A 17,152-nucleotide genomic window follows, 5' to 3' on the forward strand; every position below is an offset into this window, starting at 1 on the left:
AGCACTGTTAGAGAGGCGCTGCACGATAGGGACACAGCGTGTTGCTGTGAATCGTTTTTGCGTGCGATACGGGACTGGCGGGGGGTATGCCAGGTATCTGAGGGAGAGTGGGATACACGGCTGGAGTCCTGTTGAGACGGAGCGTGCGCCCAGACGTGGGAGCGCGATACGTGAGCCGCGGTGGAGGGGCGGCGAGGGGAGTGTGTGTCGGGGCGGTGTCGCGTGGCGCTGGCCTCATATGGCCCGGGCTGGGCCGGCCCGGCTGGGCGCCTCTGGCCAGCGGCCGGCTATTTGCAGCGCCCGGCTATTTGCGGCCGGCACTGCCGCGCCAACAGGTAGGCGGCGAAGGCTGCGCTGCGGGCTGCAGCTGCGCAAGGGGCACTGCTCTGACCCGCCAGCGAAAATCACTCCGTATGGCAACTCTCGGCAGAAAACGCTCTGCAGCTACCCACGTGTAGGCGGAGGGTGCTACCTACAGCCCCTGGGAATCGCCAGGGAGACTCCTCTAATCCCCTCCAACCGAGCACCATAGGTGATCTTGAGATTCGCGGTTTCAGTATCAGCCTCCAAAGTACTTCTCTCAGACAAGATTCTATATTCCACCAGGCCAACGTTTTCGTCTATGGACGAAAGAACAGTATTATTTACGTAAGGGGGTACGTTCATGAAAAACACGCTTTATTTAAAAGATGCAAAAAATGGTTCAAATGGCTCTGAGCACTATGGGACTTAACATCTGAGGTCATCAGTCCCTAGAACTTAGAACTACTTAAACCTAAATAACCTAAGGATATCACACATATCCGTGCCCGAGGCAGGATTCGAACCTGCGACCGTAGCGGTCGCGCGGTTCCGGGCTGAAGCGCCTAGAACTGCTCTGCCACTTCGGCCGGCTAAAAAGATGCACTAAATGTACTGTTTTGAAGATATGGAAATGAAATTTTGTACCACACTTTATATGAAATTTACACATTTACTGTTAAGTTGCTTGGATTACATATATTTAACATATTTGTGGAATTTAAATATTTTATTTTCAAAAAATAATGTATGTACCTTTTTCTTAGAAACTATACAAGAGATTTTCATAAAACTTTCACTCTTTCGTCTCGTTTCATATAGCAAGGTCTCTCATGACGTTTTTTGAACATGCCGAATAGGATATTTTAATAATTTATTAATTATAATTGTATTAAGTTTAATACAAAATTCATGCAAAATTACAAGCACTTTAGCCCGTGCCGGCCGCTGTGGCCGAGCGGTTCTAGGCGCTTCAATCTGGAACCGCGCGGCAGCTACGGTCGCAGGTTCGAATCCTACCTCGGGCATGGATGTGTGAGATGTCTTTAGGTTAGTTAGATTAGGCGACTGATGACCTCAGATGTTAAGTCCCACAGTGCTCAGAGCCATTTCAACCATTTTTTGAACTTTAGCTCGTACCTCAGCATACACTCAGATCTTCAAAATTTATGCTTGAGACAACATTTATTAGGTTTGTAGAAACAGGTGTCCAAAAGTTCATAATTCTAGCCTTCATAGATTCCGAGAAAAACGTACATAAACTTTAAAAAACATAATTTTCAGCAAATGGAATTTAAAGTTCAACCTAACGTTTTTTTCTTATGTCATCTCTTCAATCGACCCAATATTTGTCCTCAGGATCCTCTTTCCCTTCAATGCTTCTTTCCTGTCTTTTCAGCTGCAGAGAGGCGCTGTACATCTATTTTTTTCAAGATGTCTTCAGTGACATTTCCTATATTAAAGCCCATTCTCCATAATACCTTCATTATCCCTAAGTTCCCGTCATTAAATACAAGAAATGCATCATCAGCTGCAATTCTGATAATTGTAGCACACGAAAATGTGCCCAAACAAGAACTGCTTCTTCATAAAAAAAACACCAGGTTTTTTTATTGTTTCTAAGATATAGAACACAGTCGCAGATGATCTATAAAACGAAAGAGTATATATCACAGCCTTCTAGATGTATCCCGTACAAATTTGCTTGAAAGTAATCCACAGAATCGTTGTTCAACGAGCTAGTATTGAAGTGTTGCTTCAAAAACTGGCCATGGCAGGAACGTCGTGTCACACATTTCATTATTTTTCAGGCTCTTGGGATGCGATTTCATCATTGAAACTTTGCGAACTTATTGTCCATGACTTCTGCCAATAAATAATAGCCGCGCGGTCTCAGGCACATTGACAAGGTTTGCGCGGTTCCCCCGTCGGAGGTTCGAGTCCTCCCTCGGGCAGGGGTATGTGTGGTGTCCTTAGCGTAAGTTAGTTTAAGTTAGATTAACTAGTGTGTAAGCCTAGGGACCGATGACCTCAGCAGTTTGGTCCCCTAGGAACTTATCACAAATTTCCAAAAATAAATAAATAAATAAAAATAACATAATTTTAAAATCGAAATTTTCAGTTAATTTCATGAATGTGCCCCTTAATGAAAATACTCTAGCCTTGCTCACCAACACAACGCATTTCAGGATATCCCCATATTCAGATCTATCAAAAACCATATAAAGTCCTACATTGTTTTCTACTTCATTCCGGCAGATAATAATTACCCAGAGTAAACAAAAAAAACCCTCTTTCCGTTTTCCTTTCTTCAGTTTCACTGTTTACGGGGACACTACAGTGGTTGGCTAATCTGAAAATAAAGACATCCAATGATCTAGTGTCGACTTTCACAATCTTCAATTTTCGACCCGAATTTACTACTAACGCGAACTGCACTACAGTTTGGCAATGGGCTCAAATGGAAAAGCCGAGATGCAACGACTTCTTAGAATTCGCCCGACTAATTTTATTAAATGAAAACCCATTAAAGGAAATTAGTCCTACGGAAAGCGCGAATACTCGTGTTTGTAATGTTGCACCTCTCACAAGTGAAAACCTACCTCCAGTTCCTAATAACCTGGCTCTAATTATCTTCCAAAAAATACATCCCTATAAAGAACTTTTTTTATAAACAAGGTCTCTTTTAAAGCTGTTACTTATTGACCGGCTTCGACAGACAGAGCTGTCATCTTCAGATCTTTAAAAACGTTTTGGTTGTACATCATGTTCGATTGTTCGTTCATTACTCATGCCATATTAAAGTTTAAGTGGAGTGTATAGTGCATATGCACACAGATTTGTCAAAAATAAAATTACAAACACGTTTGTCACAAGTAAAAGTATACACAGCTAAGATGCACCTTGTGGAACTTGGCACGTTTACATATGTAGTTTTCCTTCGGTGATTGTAAGTTTTTAAAATCCACAAATATAGTAAAAGTGCATATTTATATGATGTGCGCAGCACATCTTGGAACCTTCCCACTCGAAATACTCGTTCTAGGATGTGGTTCATGCGTCATGTAAATTTAAACATTGCCATAAATATGCCATTTACTACGTATTGCGGATATTAACAACTGACAGGCATCATATTTAGACATACTAAGTTCTGCAAAGTGCATTTTATCTGTGTATATTTTTGCTTGTGACAAACCTTGTAGTAATTTTATTTCTGGCAAACCTGTGTGGAATGTGTAATATATTCTTCACTGAAATGCTAACAAGACATGAGTAATGCACACACAATGAAATATGACGTACAGTCAAAAGGTTTTTAAAGACCCGAAGATGACAGTCTTACCTGTCGTAGCCGGTCAATAAAAAACAGTTTCGAACGGGATCTTGGCTATAAAATATATCTTTATAGTAAATACAGGTCGCTCCTTCTCGTTTCTCTTTATGAGAAAGTTAAGTCACATGGCTATAACGGAAGTTCTTACCAATGCACTTTTGTGACAGAGGAACTCTTATATTTGTAGACAAGATTTTGAGATTATTAATGGTGTAAATAGTTTACTGATAGTCAGTTCTACCCCCTCATCTTCGAATGAGTGCGTATTTTTTTTTTATTTAGTTCGGAACTTCGAAATAGCAGGGGGAAAATACAGCAGCTCTTCTTTATATATACTGCTACTATGATTAAGAATTAATCTCACGACAGTTTTGATTTGGTATGTACTGAACAACTATTTTTGGGACTGAAACACTTATTTAACTGGTACAAATATACATTTCTTTTGACGACAGTTAGCGTGAACTTACCGTTACGCTGTTTGCAGTGTTTTTTCTCAGAGAATCTAGAAGGTTTTTTGAATAGAGGATCACATGAATCCAGATTGGGCTTTACTATCATGGCGTCGAGTTTGACAGTAGCAAGTAGCAGACAGCGACAAAAAAATGTAGCTCCGCTCATCATGCTGTGGAGGGCGGATCATACTCTACGATATCGCCACTATTGTACCACGCTATTTCGGAACTTGTACGTCGTATTGTACGGATCTCTTCAGATTGCGATTTAATGTAACTCTCAGATCGTTGTGTGTAGAGACGGCAGCTCCACTTACACGTTTCAGTTTCGTATGTGGTTTCCGTTAGCCTTAAAAAAAGTCGCATATTTTCGCAGTCTTTTGAAGATACGTCATTTCTCTTAACTAATACAATTGTTTCGGATCCAGGAAAGCATGAGCCGCAGCGAATCAAGTAGTCAAGTGCAACGCGGATGAGTACAGTTCAAAGTTTCGTAGTTTCTTAACTGACTCAGCATCCTCCGTCTCATTTCTCATAATGAACATTATCTTTCAGTGTATATTACATTATTATGAACGGGCTGCGACTTTCCATTGCGAAGTTCACAGTGTTATTTGCTGTACAATGGTTCTCTCAATGAACTCGAAGTCAAGGAAAACATTTTTGTACTTGGTGAAGTTACGGTGTTAAGTTCAACAAAAATGTATTTTTGTTCGGTTGCGGAGTCAAGGATCAACTTGATGTGTTGTATATTTTTGTTTTTTTCTGCTTTTTAAACTGGTTGTGACGTATGCGTTTCAGCAAGTGGATAAACTGCAGTAGTGTGCAGTTATAAATTCGTTTATTTTGATAGTTTGTGAAAGTAATTAACCAAAAGTTGGTGATGGGTCTGATTTTTCATTTTAACGATTGAAATTTGAGCGGTGGCCGACCACAATTCTGTTGAAGACGAACCGCATGGACTACGGCCTAGAATCGTGCGGCAGAAGAAAGATGGCAATATTGTGCTGTGTTGTCCGGTCGGCGGATATATGCTTGCAAAACCGCTTTATCACAAGAGGAGTAGGTAAACAACTTTCCCTGGGAAAGCTGTGGTCAACGTGGGTGCTGGATGCTGACCAAAAGCAGACACTAGGATTTCTCTATAATATTTGAACATTTTAAAAAGGATTAATCATACCGAAATTTTATAAGTTTGTTTTGTATAGTGTAACAGAAATTCTTCAAAATCATTACTATGCAAAGGGTGACGCCACAACTGACGACAATGAAACAAATCAACGCGAAAAAAAGGAAGGAAGAAATGTAGGGTTTAACGTTCCGTTGACAATGAGTTCGTTAAAGACGGAGCGGAAGTCGGATTAGGGAAGGATGGTGAATGAAATTGGCCATACACTTTCAAAGGAACCATCCTGGCATTTGGCTTCAGCGATTTATAAAGACCCAGAATAAGGTAAATCAGTATGGCCGGGAGCGAGTTTGAACTATCATCCTCTCGAATACGAGTCTAGTGCGTTAACCGTTGCGCCACTTTGCTCGGTAAACGCGAAAGACATTTCCTGGACCACCTACTTACAAACAGACTCGGTCTTTTGCAGAGTGTCACCAATGCGAGAAGAATTAGAGGTCATGTTGCTATCACACAAAAAATGGTCACTAAAAGCGAAAATATTATCAAGAGTGTTTAGGGAGTATTTGTGTTTGGTCCAATGGAAGTCTTAGATTTGTTGGAGGACTTTCGGGAAAATACATTGCATCTGTAAAGGAAATTGCATGCACCACACTAGTGCGACCAATTCTAGAGTACGTTTCAGCATTTGGAGTCCTTATCAAGCAGACAGGGCAGCAGACGTCGGACCAAGCCAGAGATGCGCCGTTAGGATCGTACCAGTTACGTATCGAGAAAGTCTAACAGGAATCCTCTGGTAACTTAAATGAGAATCTTGGAAGAAAGACTACCTATTTCTCGCGAAACGCTGTTGTAAACATTTAAAGAACCTGTATTCGAAGAATACCGTGGAGTCGCTATGCTGCCACCAAGGTATATGTCACATAGGCTTCATAAGAATGAGATAAGAGAGATCAGGGCGCGTAAAGAGGAATACAAACAGTCGTTTTTCATATGCTTACCACGCGAATGAAATGCGAAAGAAAATCGATAATGTTGGCACGATGTATTCTCCACCATGCACTGTGCATGACTTAGGGAATAAGTGTAGATATTTTTATTGATGACTGAGGACAGTGTGCTGGACAACATTATATCAGTATTTACTTCAGTTGCAGGCTAATAGTTATAGCTATTAGGAGTACAATGTTTTTAGGTTCTTTAGTGTCTCCACGTATATGTGTTAAGAGCAAGAAACTAATGAGCCGGCCGGTGTAGGTGTGCGGTTCTAGGCGCTTCAGTCTGGAACCGCGTGGCCGCTACGGTCGCAGGTTCGAATCCTACCTCGCGCACGGATGTGTGTTATGTCCTTAGGTTAGTTAGGTTTAAGTTGTTCCAAGTTCTAGGGGACTGATGACCTCAGAAGTTAAGTCCCATAGTGCTCAGAGGCATTTGAACCATTTTTGAAAAGGAAGTAATGCTTACTTTCCCCTGGACAGCGGATCACGTGTTGAAGGATGGATACACAACGTTTAGTCTATACTGACAGTTACAATCATGTAGAAAACATCAGGTAGTGAATTATGTAATGTGTTTGCATGAAGACAGAAGTACAAAAAAAACAACTAGCATGCTGAGCGGGTACATATTGAGGTACCAATGCTCACAATATCTACAAGTATATCGCTAACACCCCGTATATGTGTGTAAAAACATAAGTGTAGATCAATTGGATAAAAACGTCGGGAGAAGAGGACAGAATTACAAAAAAAGTTTCATCAGAACAATGCACCCGCACCCAAAGATACTATCCCAGTGAGCAAACTAGTACTTCGAGCACGAACTGGCTATTGTTGTATTCACCACTTTCATGCCGTTTGGCACGGCAGCGCTGTCTCTATTTTTCTGGGCGTTATTGTTTAAAATAGCAGTTCAACGACAGTAACTGAAGAAGCAATAAACAGCTGGCGGGCGCCTAGGTGTCGGCATGCCGGTTGCAGCAACAGAGTTGTTTATGCACTGCAAGGTTGGCCAGCCTGAACACAAAATCCTGTCAACACAACAGAATCATGGGACTCTGGCGGGACAGGTTAGTTGGTTTCTACACTCTCCGGCCACGGATGTGTTATTCCGTACGTGGCTGCGAGCATATAGTCGGCATGACAGATGAGCTTGCGACGTCCGTAAATAACCGTGAACTTTAGCAGAGGTATTCGCAGTCCGATAGTACCCAATACGGTGAGATGACTATGTCAGGTGCCCGAGCGATATGGGTCAGGAAGCCGCCACCACGAGTTTTGGCTTCCACCACCGATGGACTAATTTTTAACATCAAGTCCTCCTACCATGGCTTGGAACCTTCCCACCAGTGGGCTCTCTCCAGACTCAGCCCAGCAGCAGTCAGATTCCTGCCCTGGAGGGCAGCAGAGTTTTACTTGGGTGATACAGCTGCTGCCCCCCTATTCTGTTGCGGAGGTTATGGTACCATAATCCTTCGCTTGCAGGGGCGTTTTCCTGTCCCGGAGGCTGTCATCCCCTGCAAGAGTTCCGGCAGTCCTCTGCACGTACCTTCCTCGAGCAGCTAAGCCAAACCTAAGTGGGGCATACGGTGTTGAGCAGGCACCTTGTGCATCAGCATTTCTGGGCACAGACGCCACGGCCGGCTACTCGACCGCCAGCTGGCCACCACAATACACCAGAACCATCCACGCAGCGCGCCAAAGGGGCGTGGCCGCCGCTTCGTGCTGTTACAACAGTAGAAACACGAAATTTAACTTTCTGATGTTCTTTCCCTGAAATGCCATGACCGACTGCCGTACCTAAGCTTGCACGGCAGTAGCTCTTTATCTAGGCACACTGTAGCACCTTTCGGCTTCCTATTATCCCCACATTTAAAAAAAAAATTCTAGCAGTAGATGGGCAATTTGCAATTATCCTCAGTGGCACTTAGGGATGAAATGTACTAACTGGAAAAAGTTGCTTCAACTTCCCTGTCCTAGGAATGGCCATATAATCGAATTTATTCCATTAAAAACACTGCCACTGACTCCATGCAAACTATTAAACGCTTTGCTCATCAGATGAAGGGGAGGTAGCCAAAGTTTCAGTAGCATTCCACTGGTGTTGGGCATTTGTAGGGAAATAGGTATACCTTTAGCATGTGGATAGCAGCTCACTGAGCCACACACATTATAAAATTGGATCCACATAGACTTGGCCGAGCTGTTCGAGGAAGGTACGAGGTACGGAGCACAGCCGGAACTCTTGCAGGGGATGATAGCCTCCGGGAGAGGAAATCGCCCCTGCGAGCGAAGGCGTATGGTACCATGACCTCCGCAACAGAATAGGAGGGCAAGCAGCTGTACCACCCAAGTATATACGAGGGCTGCCCAGAAAGTAAGTTCCGATTGATCTCGAAATGGAAACCACAGTGAAAATCAGAAATGTTTTATCTGTAACAGTTAGCTACACCTTCCAGCTACTTCTCTACGTAGTCGCCGTTCTGACTTAGACATTTGTTGTAGCCTTGTACCAACTTTCCAATACCCTAATCATAGAAGTCAGCCGCCAATGCTTTCCGCCATTTCTCTACACTGGCTTACAGCTCGTTTTCTGTGTGAAAATGTTGTCTTCATTGCCAGCGGTTCATGTGAGCAGAGATGAAACTCAGAAGGAAACAATTACGGGCTGTGTTGTGGGTAATTAAACATTTCCAATTGAAAACGATGCAGGAGCATCTTCATTGCCCTTGCAGAATGTGGCTGAGAATTGTCTTGAAGAAGAAACAGAACGACAGTTATGTAATGTAGGCTGCATAGCTTCAGGCCAAATTTCTCACCGGGCCCTCGTACTTGGCGGGAGACACTATTTGCTAGACATATTTACGCGCTCACTGTAAGCTCAGAAATGAGAAGAGCGACGTGATGGTATCTAGGTTCATACTAGAGACACTGCCCAACACATCTGTGCAAAGATTTATAAGATTTTCATAGTCGTTTCCATTTCGCGACCGATCGGAAGTTACTTTCTGGACACCCGTCGTAAATCGCGTTGTAGACACGCAAAGCAGCTGCGCTCAGCGTACGGCAACTGTCCGGTATCATATCACACAGTGTTTACTGCAGAACTGCATATAAGGTTTCGTTTCTAAAATAAAACTGGCAAAGTAAATACCGGGGTAATTCAGGGTTTGTCAGCCACTAATGTAACATAGCAAAAAAACGGCCTTTATCGCCGACTGCAATTTTACTTCATTTCTGCCTCTTGTCAAGTCGCTGGTCATGCAGCTTATTAATTGTGGACTTTACTTGGCTGCCTGATGCCACAAGCTGTTCGTTTTTCCACTCCACGCTCTTCCAGTGTATCATTAAATCACTAAACGAAAAATGGCTAACAGATAATTGGCTGCTTAGGCGAGCGTTTCTTTGTGTCACTGTAGTGATCCTGCGAATTAGCACGCAGGGTTAAGGCAGGAGCGGGACGTAGCAATGTGGGAGCTAAGGATATCACGCCGCATTCCGGCCACAGCCAGGAATAGACGGAGACCGGCGTCCGCGTGCTAATCCCCAGAACGCTGCACTGCGGTGCTTCCCACTAAACGAATGGCGTTACCGGAATCCTTACCCTCACATGTTTGTTTCCGTTCCAGACGGCTAGCGTCTAAATCTATATTTTTCCTAGCAGGAGCACATGAAAATAAAATAAGTTACGGTCTGAGATCAGTTGTTCCATCTTCTCTACGAGAAAGAGGTCGAATATTTTTTACGAGGGCTATTCGGAAGCAAGGTCCGAGTAGTCGCGAAATGGAAACCGTAGTAAAAATAAAAAAAAGTTTTATTTGCAACGATTAGTTACGCCTTCTTGCTACTTCTCTATATAGCCGGCGCTCCGATTGAGACATTTGTCGTAGCACTGTACCAGCTTTCCAATACCCTCGTCACAATAGGTAGCATCCTCGTTGTCCCTGCACCGTGCGATCGAGAAATGTCATGAGGAAGGAAACACATGACAGTCACGTTACGAGGGATTGCATGAAATCAGGCGAAATCTCTCACAGCACTCATACTGGGCGGAAGACGCTATTCTCTAGGCGTCTTTATGAGCTCACTGTGCGCTCAGGACTGAAAAGAGTGAAGTGACGTGATCTACTGGCATACTACAAACAATGTCCAACACGTCTGCAAAGATTCATCGGATTTTCACATTCGTGCAGAATGCTGCCAGACCCGTTCTTTTGCCGTTCTTCCAACGGGCAGGTGAAGTGTTGTTGCAACAGAATAATGCTCGCCCACACTCTGCCCGTGAAACTTAACGTGTTCTGCAAGGCGAGCAGCACAATTCCTTGGCCAGCACAATCTCCAGACTTGTCTCCAATCCAGTACGTGTGGGACGTGATGGGTCGAGAAGTGACTCTTGCGATTCGTCAACCAACAAATCTTAGAGAACTACGTGAACAGGTCGAGCAGATGTGGCATAACATATCCCAGGACAGTACTCGCCATCTGTACGATCGACTGGATGCAAGAGTCAGCGCCTGCATTGCTGCCCGTACGGATATAGCTGTTTCGGAGTGGTTCCATACCTGGTACCTCAGAAGCGCTTGTGCTATTGATCTGTAAATGTAATAATTTTATGTACTCCACAAGCACTGTTGCAACAATAAATATTCTGCGAAATGGAAACCTCTAAAACTTGTATTACTTTTCTTTGGCAGTGTATTTTATACATGGACACCAACGCAAGAAAAGTCCGAAATAATATTAATCTTTCTTCTTTTCGTTAGCGTTAACCCCGTGTTAGTATGGGCTCTGCTGTGCTCGAGTTTTGGCAAATTTATTTTTAACTTCGAGGCCGGATGCCGTTCCTGTAGCGCAGTCGTTATTACCTACGGGGAGGGAAGTCGTGTGGACCACCTGTCTGTAAACTTTGTAAATACATTTAGTTCCGTGCGTGATCGTATTTTAACTGTTTGTGTATCGTATTTTATGACGCGAAAATTGGGATCTGGCACAGCATTTGCCTAAAAGAGCGTGAGTAACAGCCTAAAAATCATACTCAGGTTGACCTGTGCACCAACCAAAGTCGTGTTTATTAGGGAGCTGCGTCTGTCCTGCTTTAATTTTTGCGTGATTTGACGGCAGTATCCTGCACGTTAAATAAGCAGCTTAACAAACTAAGAATTTCACAATTACAACCTGATAAAAACTTGTTATTTGACGTGCGTCTTGGATGCCACAGCGTCTCTGTCGGCTGTCACCTGCGCCCCGGCTGACACTCGACCACCAGGCGGCCATGGTAGGGGTGCGGGGGCGGAGGGGGGGGGGGGCGAGAGGGTGGCAGCCAACATCTAGCACGGGCAGAGCGTGGCTGCTGCGAGTACACCGCACTGCAAGTGGCCCCTATGTGGTGGGATGCCAGCGGCGGACAGTCTGCGTGTTACCTTGAGAGCTCTGATCGATCCAAGATCCAAGGCGTCAGGTGTCAAGTAACAAGTAATTTTAATCATATTATAATAATTCCTGTCAGGGCGGGCGTCTTTCTGTTCTCTCGTAACAATGTAGGAAGGTCAGCTGGAGAGCAACAGTGTAGTGATAAGGAGGACAGATAATTTTACAGGTACTGACCTGGCCTTGGCCTTGGAGAGCTGGTCGATCTGGTCCTGGAAGTCCACGACGATCTCCTGGTGCTTCTTGCGCAGCAGGTTGGCCGTCTCCTCGCTCTCCAGGTGCACATCCTCCAGCAGCTTTCGCAGCTTCGCCAGCTCCGCATCTCGCTTCCTGTTGATCTCGAACTGGAACACCGCCAATGTAGCATGGTCAGTAAGGCGACATAGTGTATCTTACCATCACAACCGTGTCGACGACGCAGCTATTGTGATATCGAAAGATAGTGAAGTGTGTCAGAATTGTCAAGATGGTAGACCTTGATAAATTATTTTTATATTGTTCATTAGGCGAGAAAAATCACAAGCTAGTCATAAACTATGAACGGTTGCTATATTCATTGCAGACATCTTCTGATCAAATGTACAGCACCAGCCACCGCGTCACACAGAGACTATGCGTTGTTATACTACATAGCCTGACAAAGCGAGTGAAGCACCCAGAAAGGGAGGAGGGAACTAAATGAAACGTCACGGATTCAGATGGTATGTAACACACTATGTGATCGAAAGTATCCGGAGACCCCCCAAAATATACATTGCATTGTGCTGTCACCTACTGTCTGGTACTCCATATCAGCGACCTCGGTAGTCGTTAGACGTCGTGAGAGAGCAGAATGGGGCGCTCCGTGGAACTCACGGATTTCGAACGTGGTCAGGTGATTGGGTGTCCCTTGTGTCATAGATCCGTACGCGAGACTTCCACTCTCCTAAACATCTCTAGGTCCACTGTTTCCGATGTGATAGAGGCCAGCCGGTGTGGCCGTGTGGTTAAAGGCGCTTTAGTCTGGAACTGCGTGACCGTTACGGTCACAGGTTCGAATCCTGCCTCGGGCATGGATGTGTGTAATGTCCTTAGGTTAGTTAGGTTTAATTAGTTCTCAGTTCTAGGCGACTGATTACCTCAGAAGTTAAGTCGCATAGTGCTCAGAGCCATTTGAACCATGTGATAGAGAAGTGGAAACGTGAAGGGACATGTACAGCACAAAAGCGTACAAGGCAGACCTCGTCTGTTGACTGACAGAGACCGCCGACAGTTGAAGAGGGTCGTAATGTGTAATAGGCAGACATCTGTCCGTACCATCACACAGGAATTCCAAACTGAATCAGGATCCATGGCAAGTACTAAGACAGGTAGGCAGGAGGTGAGAAAACTTGGATTTCATGGTCGAGCGGCTGCTCATAAGCCACACATCACGCCGGTAAATGCCAAACGACCCAACGCTTGGTGCAAGGAGCGTAAACATTAGACGATTGAACAGTGGAAAACGTTGTGTGGAGTGACGAATCACGGTACACAATGTCGCGATCCGATGGCAGGGTGTGGGTATGGCGAATGCCCGGTGAACGTCATCTGCCAGCACGTGTAGTGCCAACAGTAAAATTCGGAGGCGGTGGTGTTATGGCTTGATCGTGTTTTTCATGGAGGGGGCTTGCACCCCTTGCTGTTGTGCGTGGCTCTATCACACCTCAGGCCTACATAGATGTTTTAAGCACCTTCTTGCTTCCCACTGTTGAAGAGCAATTCGGGGATGGCGATTGCATCTTTCAACATGATCGAGCACCCGTTCGTAATGCACGGTCTGTGGCGGAGTGGTTACTCGACAATAACGTCCCTGTAATGCACTGGCCTGCACAGAGTCCTGACCTGAATCCTATAGAACACCTTTGGTATGTTTTAGAACTCCGACCTCGTACCAGGCCTCATCGCCCGACATCAATACCTCTCGTCAATCCTATAGAACACCTTTGGGATATTCTGGAACGCCTACTTCGTTCCAGGCCTCACCGACCGACATCGATACCTCTCGTCAATACAGCACTCCGTGAAGAATGGGCTGCCATTCCCCAAGAAACCTTCCAGCACCTGATTGGACGTGTGCCTGCGAGAGTGGAAGCTGTCATAAATGCTAAGGGTGGGCCAACACGATATTGAATTCCATCATTACCGATGGGGGGCGCCACGAACTTGTAAGTCGTTTTCAGCGAGGTGTCCGGATACTTTTGATCACATAGTGCATTAGCAAAGTGATTACGAAATCGAGTTAAATTTACAAAGAACTTAGCAGTATGAGCCTACTTATCAGCATTACGTTGCACCATCTCTGGCTTGGATGCATCCACTGATTCGACTGAGGAACCGAGCGGGGAGACGCAGTGGTTAGCACACTGGACCCGCATTCGGGAGGAAGACAGTCCAAACCCGCGTCCGTCCATCTAGATTTAGGTTTTCCGTGTTTCTCCTAAACTGCTCCAGGCAAATGGCGAGATCGTTCCTTGGAAAAGGGCACGGCCGATTTCCTTCCCCATCCTTTACAGAATCTGTGCTTGTGCTCCGTCTCTAATGACTCCGATGTCGTCGGGACGTTAATACAATCTTCCTTATTCCTTCCCTGTGGTGCGGTCGTTAAGGATATCGGAAAGCCGTTGAATTCTTTACTGAGGTAAACTGCTGGCCCACAACCGTGATAATTAGCTGACGCCCGACCTGCTCCCACACTAGTTCTGTCGGCGGAAAATCCGGGGATCTTGATGGTCACAGGACCACCTCATCATAACGCAGGAAGTTCATAGACACACGTGACATGTTTGGACGAGCTTTGTCCTCTGGAAAAATGGCTCTACAATACTGTCGCATGAGAGGTAACACATCAGAACGCAGGATGTCCGTGATATATCTTTGTGCTGTCAGACTTCCCTCAATTACTACCAGTCGTGCCCTGAAGTCATACATGATGATTCGCACACTATGGCGCCAGGAAGAACACCCCTGCACCCCTCCAAAACATTGGAAGATTGGAGCATCTCTCCCGGTCGTCACCATACGCGCCGACGATGATCATCCGTGACAGTGCAGAACCATGATTCACTGCTGAACACAATGAGAAGCTATTCATCACCAGTCCATAGTTACCCTCCGTGGTATTACCTCAAACGCAACCATTTTATTGTAGTGTTAATGGAAGGCTATGTATGGGACGGTAATTCTCTAGTCTGGTTGCTGCAAGTCACCGCCCAGTGGGGTAGGATAATAGGATGTTGCAAGGAGTCCATTACTTGTTCTCCAATAGCAGGTGCAGATGAGATGGGGATAAAACGTGCCTGGTACACAATATGGCGACCCTCCGCTGTGGTGTTGAGACGTGGTCGGCTGGAACCTGACAGTGAGTATTCCTGCACTCACGTTCCCATGCAGTCCAGCATTGGGCTACTTTCACACTCGAATGTCCCACAAATCTGGATATTTCACGATTCGAGCAGCCAACCAAATGGAAACCCGCAGCGAGGTCCTTTACAGACTCTGTCAGGTGCTGAGAATGCTGCCTCACACGAGTACACGGCATCTCTGTATCCTTAACAGTGATTTCTCAACATTTGACTTGTACAACCTTCCAGGCCTGGTAACAACACAAAACACGAACAACTCTAACGCATCCTGATGGCCGCTATACCCGCCACAGAATTGCAACTCTTTTCATTTACATACCCGCCGATGGTGTGTACATGCAAGAACTTACATCCGATCGTGTTCCGGGTACTTCAAATCTATTGCCAGGCAGTATAAAATGACTCTCACAGGCATTCTTCTATTCACTGGAGCATTTTAGTCTGACAACGCATAACCTCAGCACTATCGGGTCGTCAGTGCGGCACGTCGGAACTGCTGCGTTGAACAGCTGCAACCTCTCTTAGCGTATGACTAGCTTGTCGTTGTAGCCGGTTCGTAAAAAAATATAAAAAAAACAGTATCACAATACGTCGCGAATTACACTGCAGTTTATTGGCAAAGAATGATACGAATAATTTAGTGTAGGGGTCAGGTTTGGAAAGCTAAAACTGTATGCCGAAAAACATAAATACAGAAGTCATTGCTGAGTTGATGAGCTTTTCGACAGGGGACGCGTCTTTCCTCGGAAAGGCTGGCTCGTGCGTAACGTGCGGATTGAGATATATGTGTCAACTTTCAAATGGACACCCCAAGCTAACGGTTATGCAAAAAAATGTATGTGTGAAAATAATGCAGTGAGGGAGAAGCGCATGTCAGCAAATGAAGCTTCGCTTGAACGAGGCGTAACGATCAATGTTCTAGATGTGAGCGGTAAAGTTATACAAGGCCAAATTATCCATGTAGTCGAGGACCCCAAACTGGACACTTGGAGATAAAAAAATAATGGGCCGAATTGAATATTTAATTTTATACTGATACAAATAACTCTAATTCACAGCAGCTGTTGAAAGAAATGTCCGCCAACTCCAAGGCATACTCTGGAAAAGAAACCTACTGACAGAACCAGACTCTGGATACAAAGTTATGTAGTGCCATTGTTTGTTCGCATTGCTTATGACATACGGTTGTAACTACTGTTCCCCTATTATTTCCCTCACTGTATTCTTTCGAGTGTGCTTTTTATGACAATATTTTCCCAAGCTATCCAACACCATTTCATGAAATTCTATTGTACGAGCAATTCGTCGACTGAAACCTCGGTCAGGGCTATGTGATTAGACGGTAAAGATTCAACCCTTGAGCTTTGCATTCCATTCACGTGGCTGCAGCATCGTGTTCAAAAAGAAGTTCCTCGCGAGACACCAAAAAAAGTCTCTTGCCTACTCAAAAACAGGAAAGATATACAGGGAGGCCACGACTTGAATTCGTCAACAAGCCTCTACACGTCAGAAGTCCCGTCCTTTTAGTAGTAATTATGTTAGCGCAGAGGGTAGATGCAAACAAATGGAGTGGATAAAAAGTTAGTGTTACTGTAGAATTATCTCTAGAAGAGAATGCTAGTGAAGCACATTTCATAGTCGGATGATAATCTGACGCACAGGATCATGATCCTAATGATCTGAAGTAAGCGTGAGGTGAGATAAAATCGAAATCAGCTACAAAAGAAAGGTTCATGATGTGATCGTATCGCTTTGTCTTAAACATCTGCAGCTGTTACACCAAAGAAGATGGCTTCTATGAGGACGAAGGAGTGGGTTTCTGTTGCTTGCACCGTGACAATGTGCATTAGCTTTCCTAATTGTTCAGTTTATACAACTTCTATAATTTGAAATGAAGTTCTGCTCAGTAGACCAACTGTGATTTGCAGTATTTATGTATAAATTGCTTTAATGTTTTATTTTTATTTGTATAGCACCATTGTATTGTATATATTTTTGTTAGAATACAACCAGCATTGTAATGTCGTGCCCCTTTCTCCTCTTTTATTAAATTTGGACCTGCAGATCATCTCTGGCAAGAGAAAGTGGTAATACGAATAAACACAGACAGTGACCTAGACAAC

The 17,152-nt window shown here is 44.6% G+C and overlaps 1 protein-coding gene across 3 annotated transcripts in view; it reads right to left on the bottom strand.

Moving 5' to 3' along the window:
* LOC124794769 (paramyosin, long form) overlaps positions 1-17,152 on the bottom strand; it is a 193,952-nt gene that overhangs the window by 87,284 nt on the left and 89,516 nt on the right. For all 3 annotated transcript variants that reach the window (XM_047258394.1, XM_047258393.1, XM_047258395.1), the window contains exon 5: positions 11,824-11,990. In XM_047258394.1, coding sequence (XP_047114350.1) covers positions 11,824-11,990 — 167 coding nt within the window. The remainder of the gene's footprint in view (positions 1-11,823; positions 11,991-17,152) is intronic.

This window comes from Schistocerca piceifrons, chromosome 4, assembly GCF_021461385.2.
Source record: "Schistocerca piceifrons isolate TAMUIC-IGC-003096 chromosome 4, iqSchPice1.1, whole genome shotgun sequence".
NCBI classification, from domain to species: Eukaryota; Metazoa; Arthropoda; class Insecta; order Orthoptera; family Acrididae; genus Schistocerca; species Schistocerca piceifrons.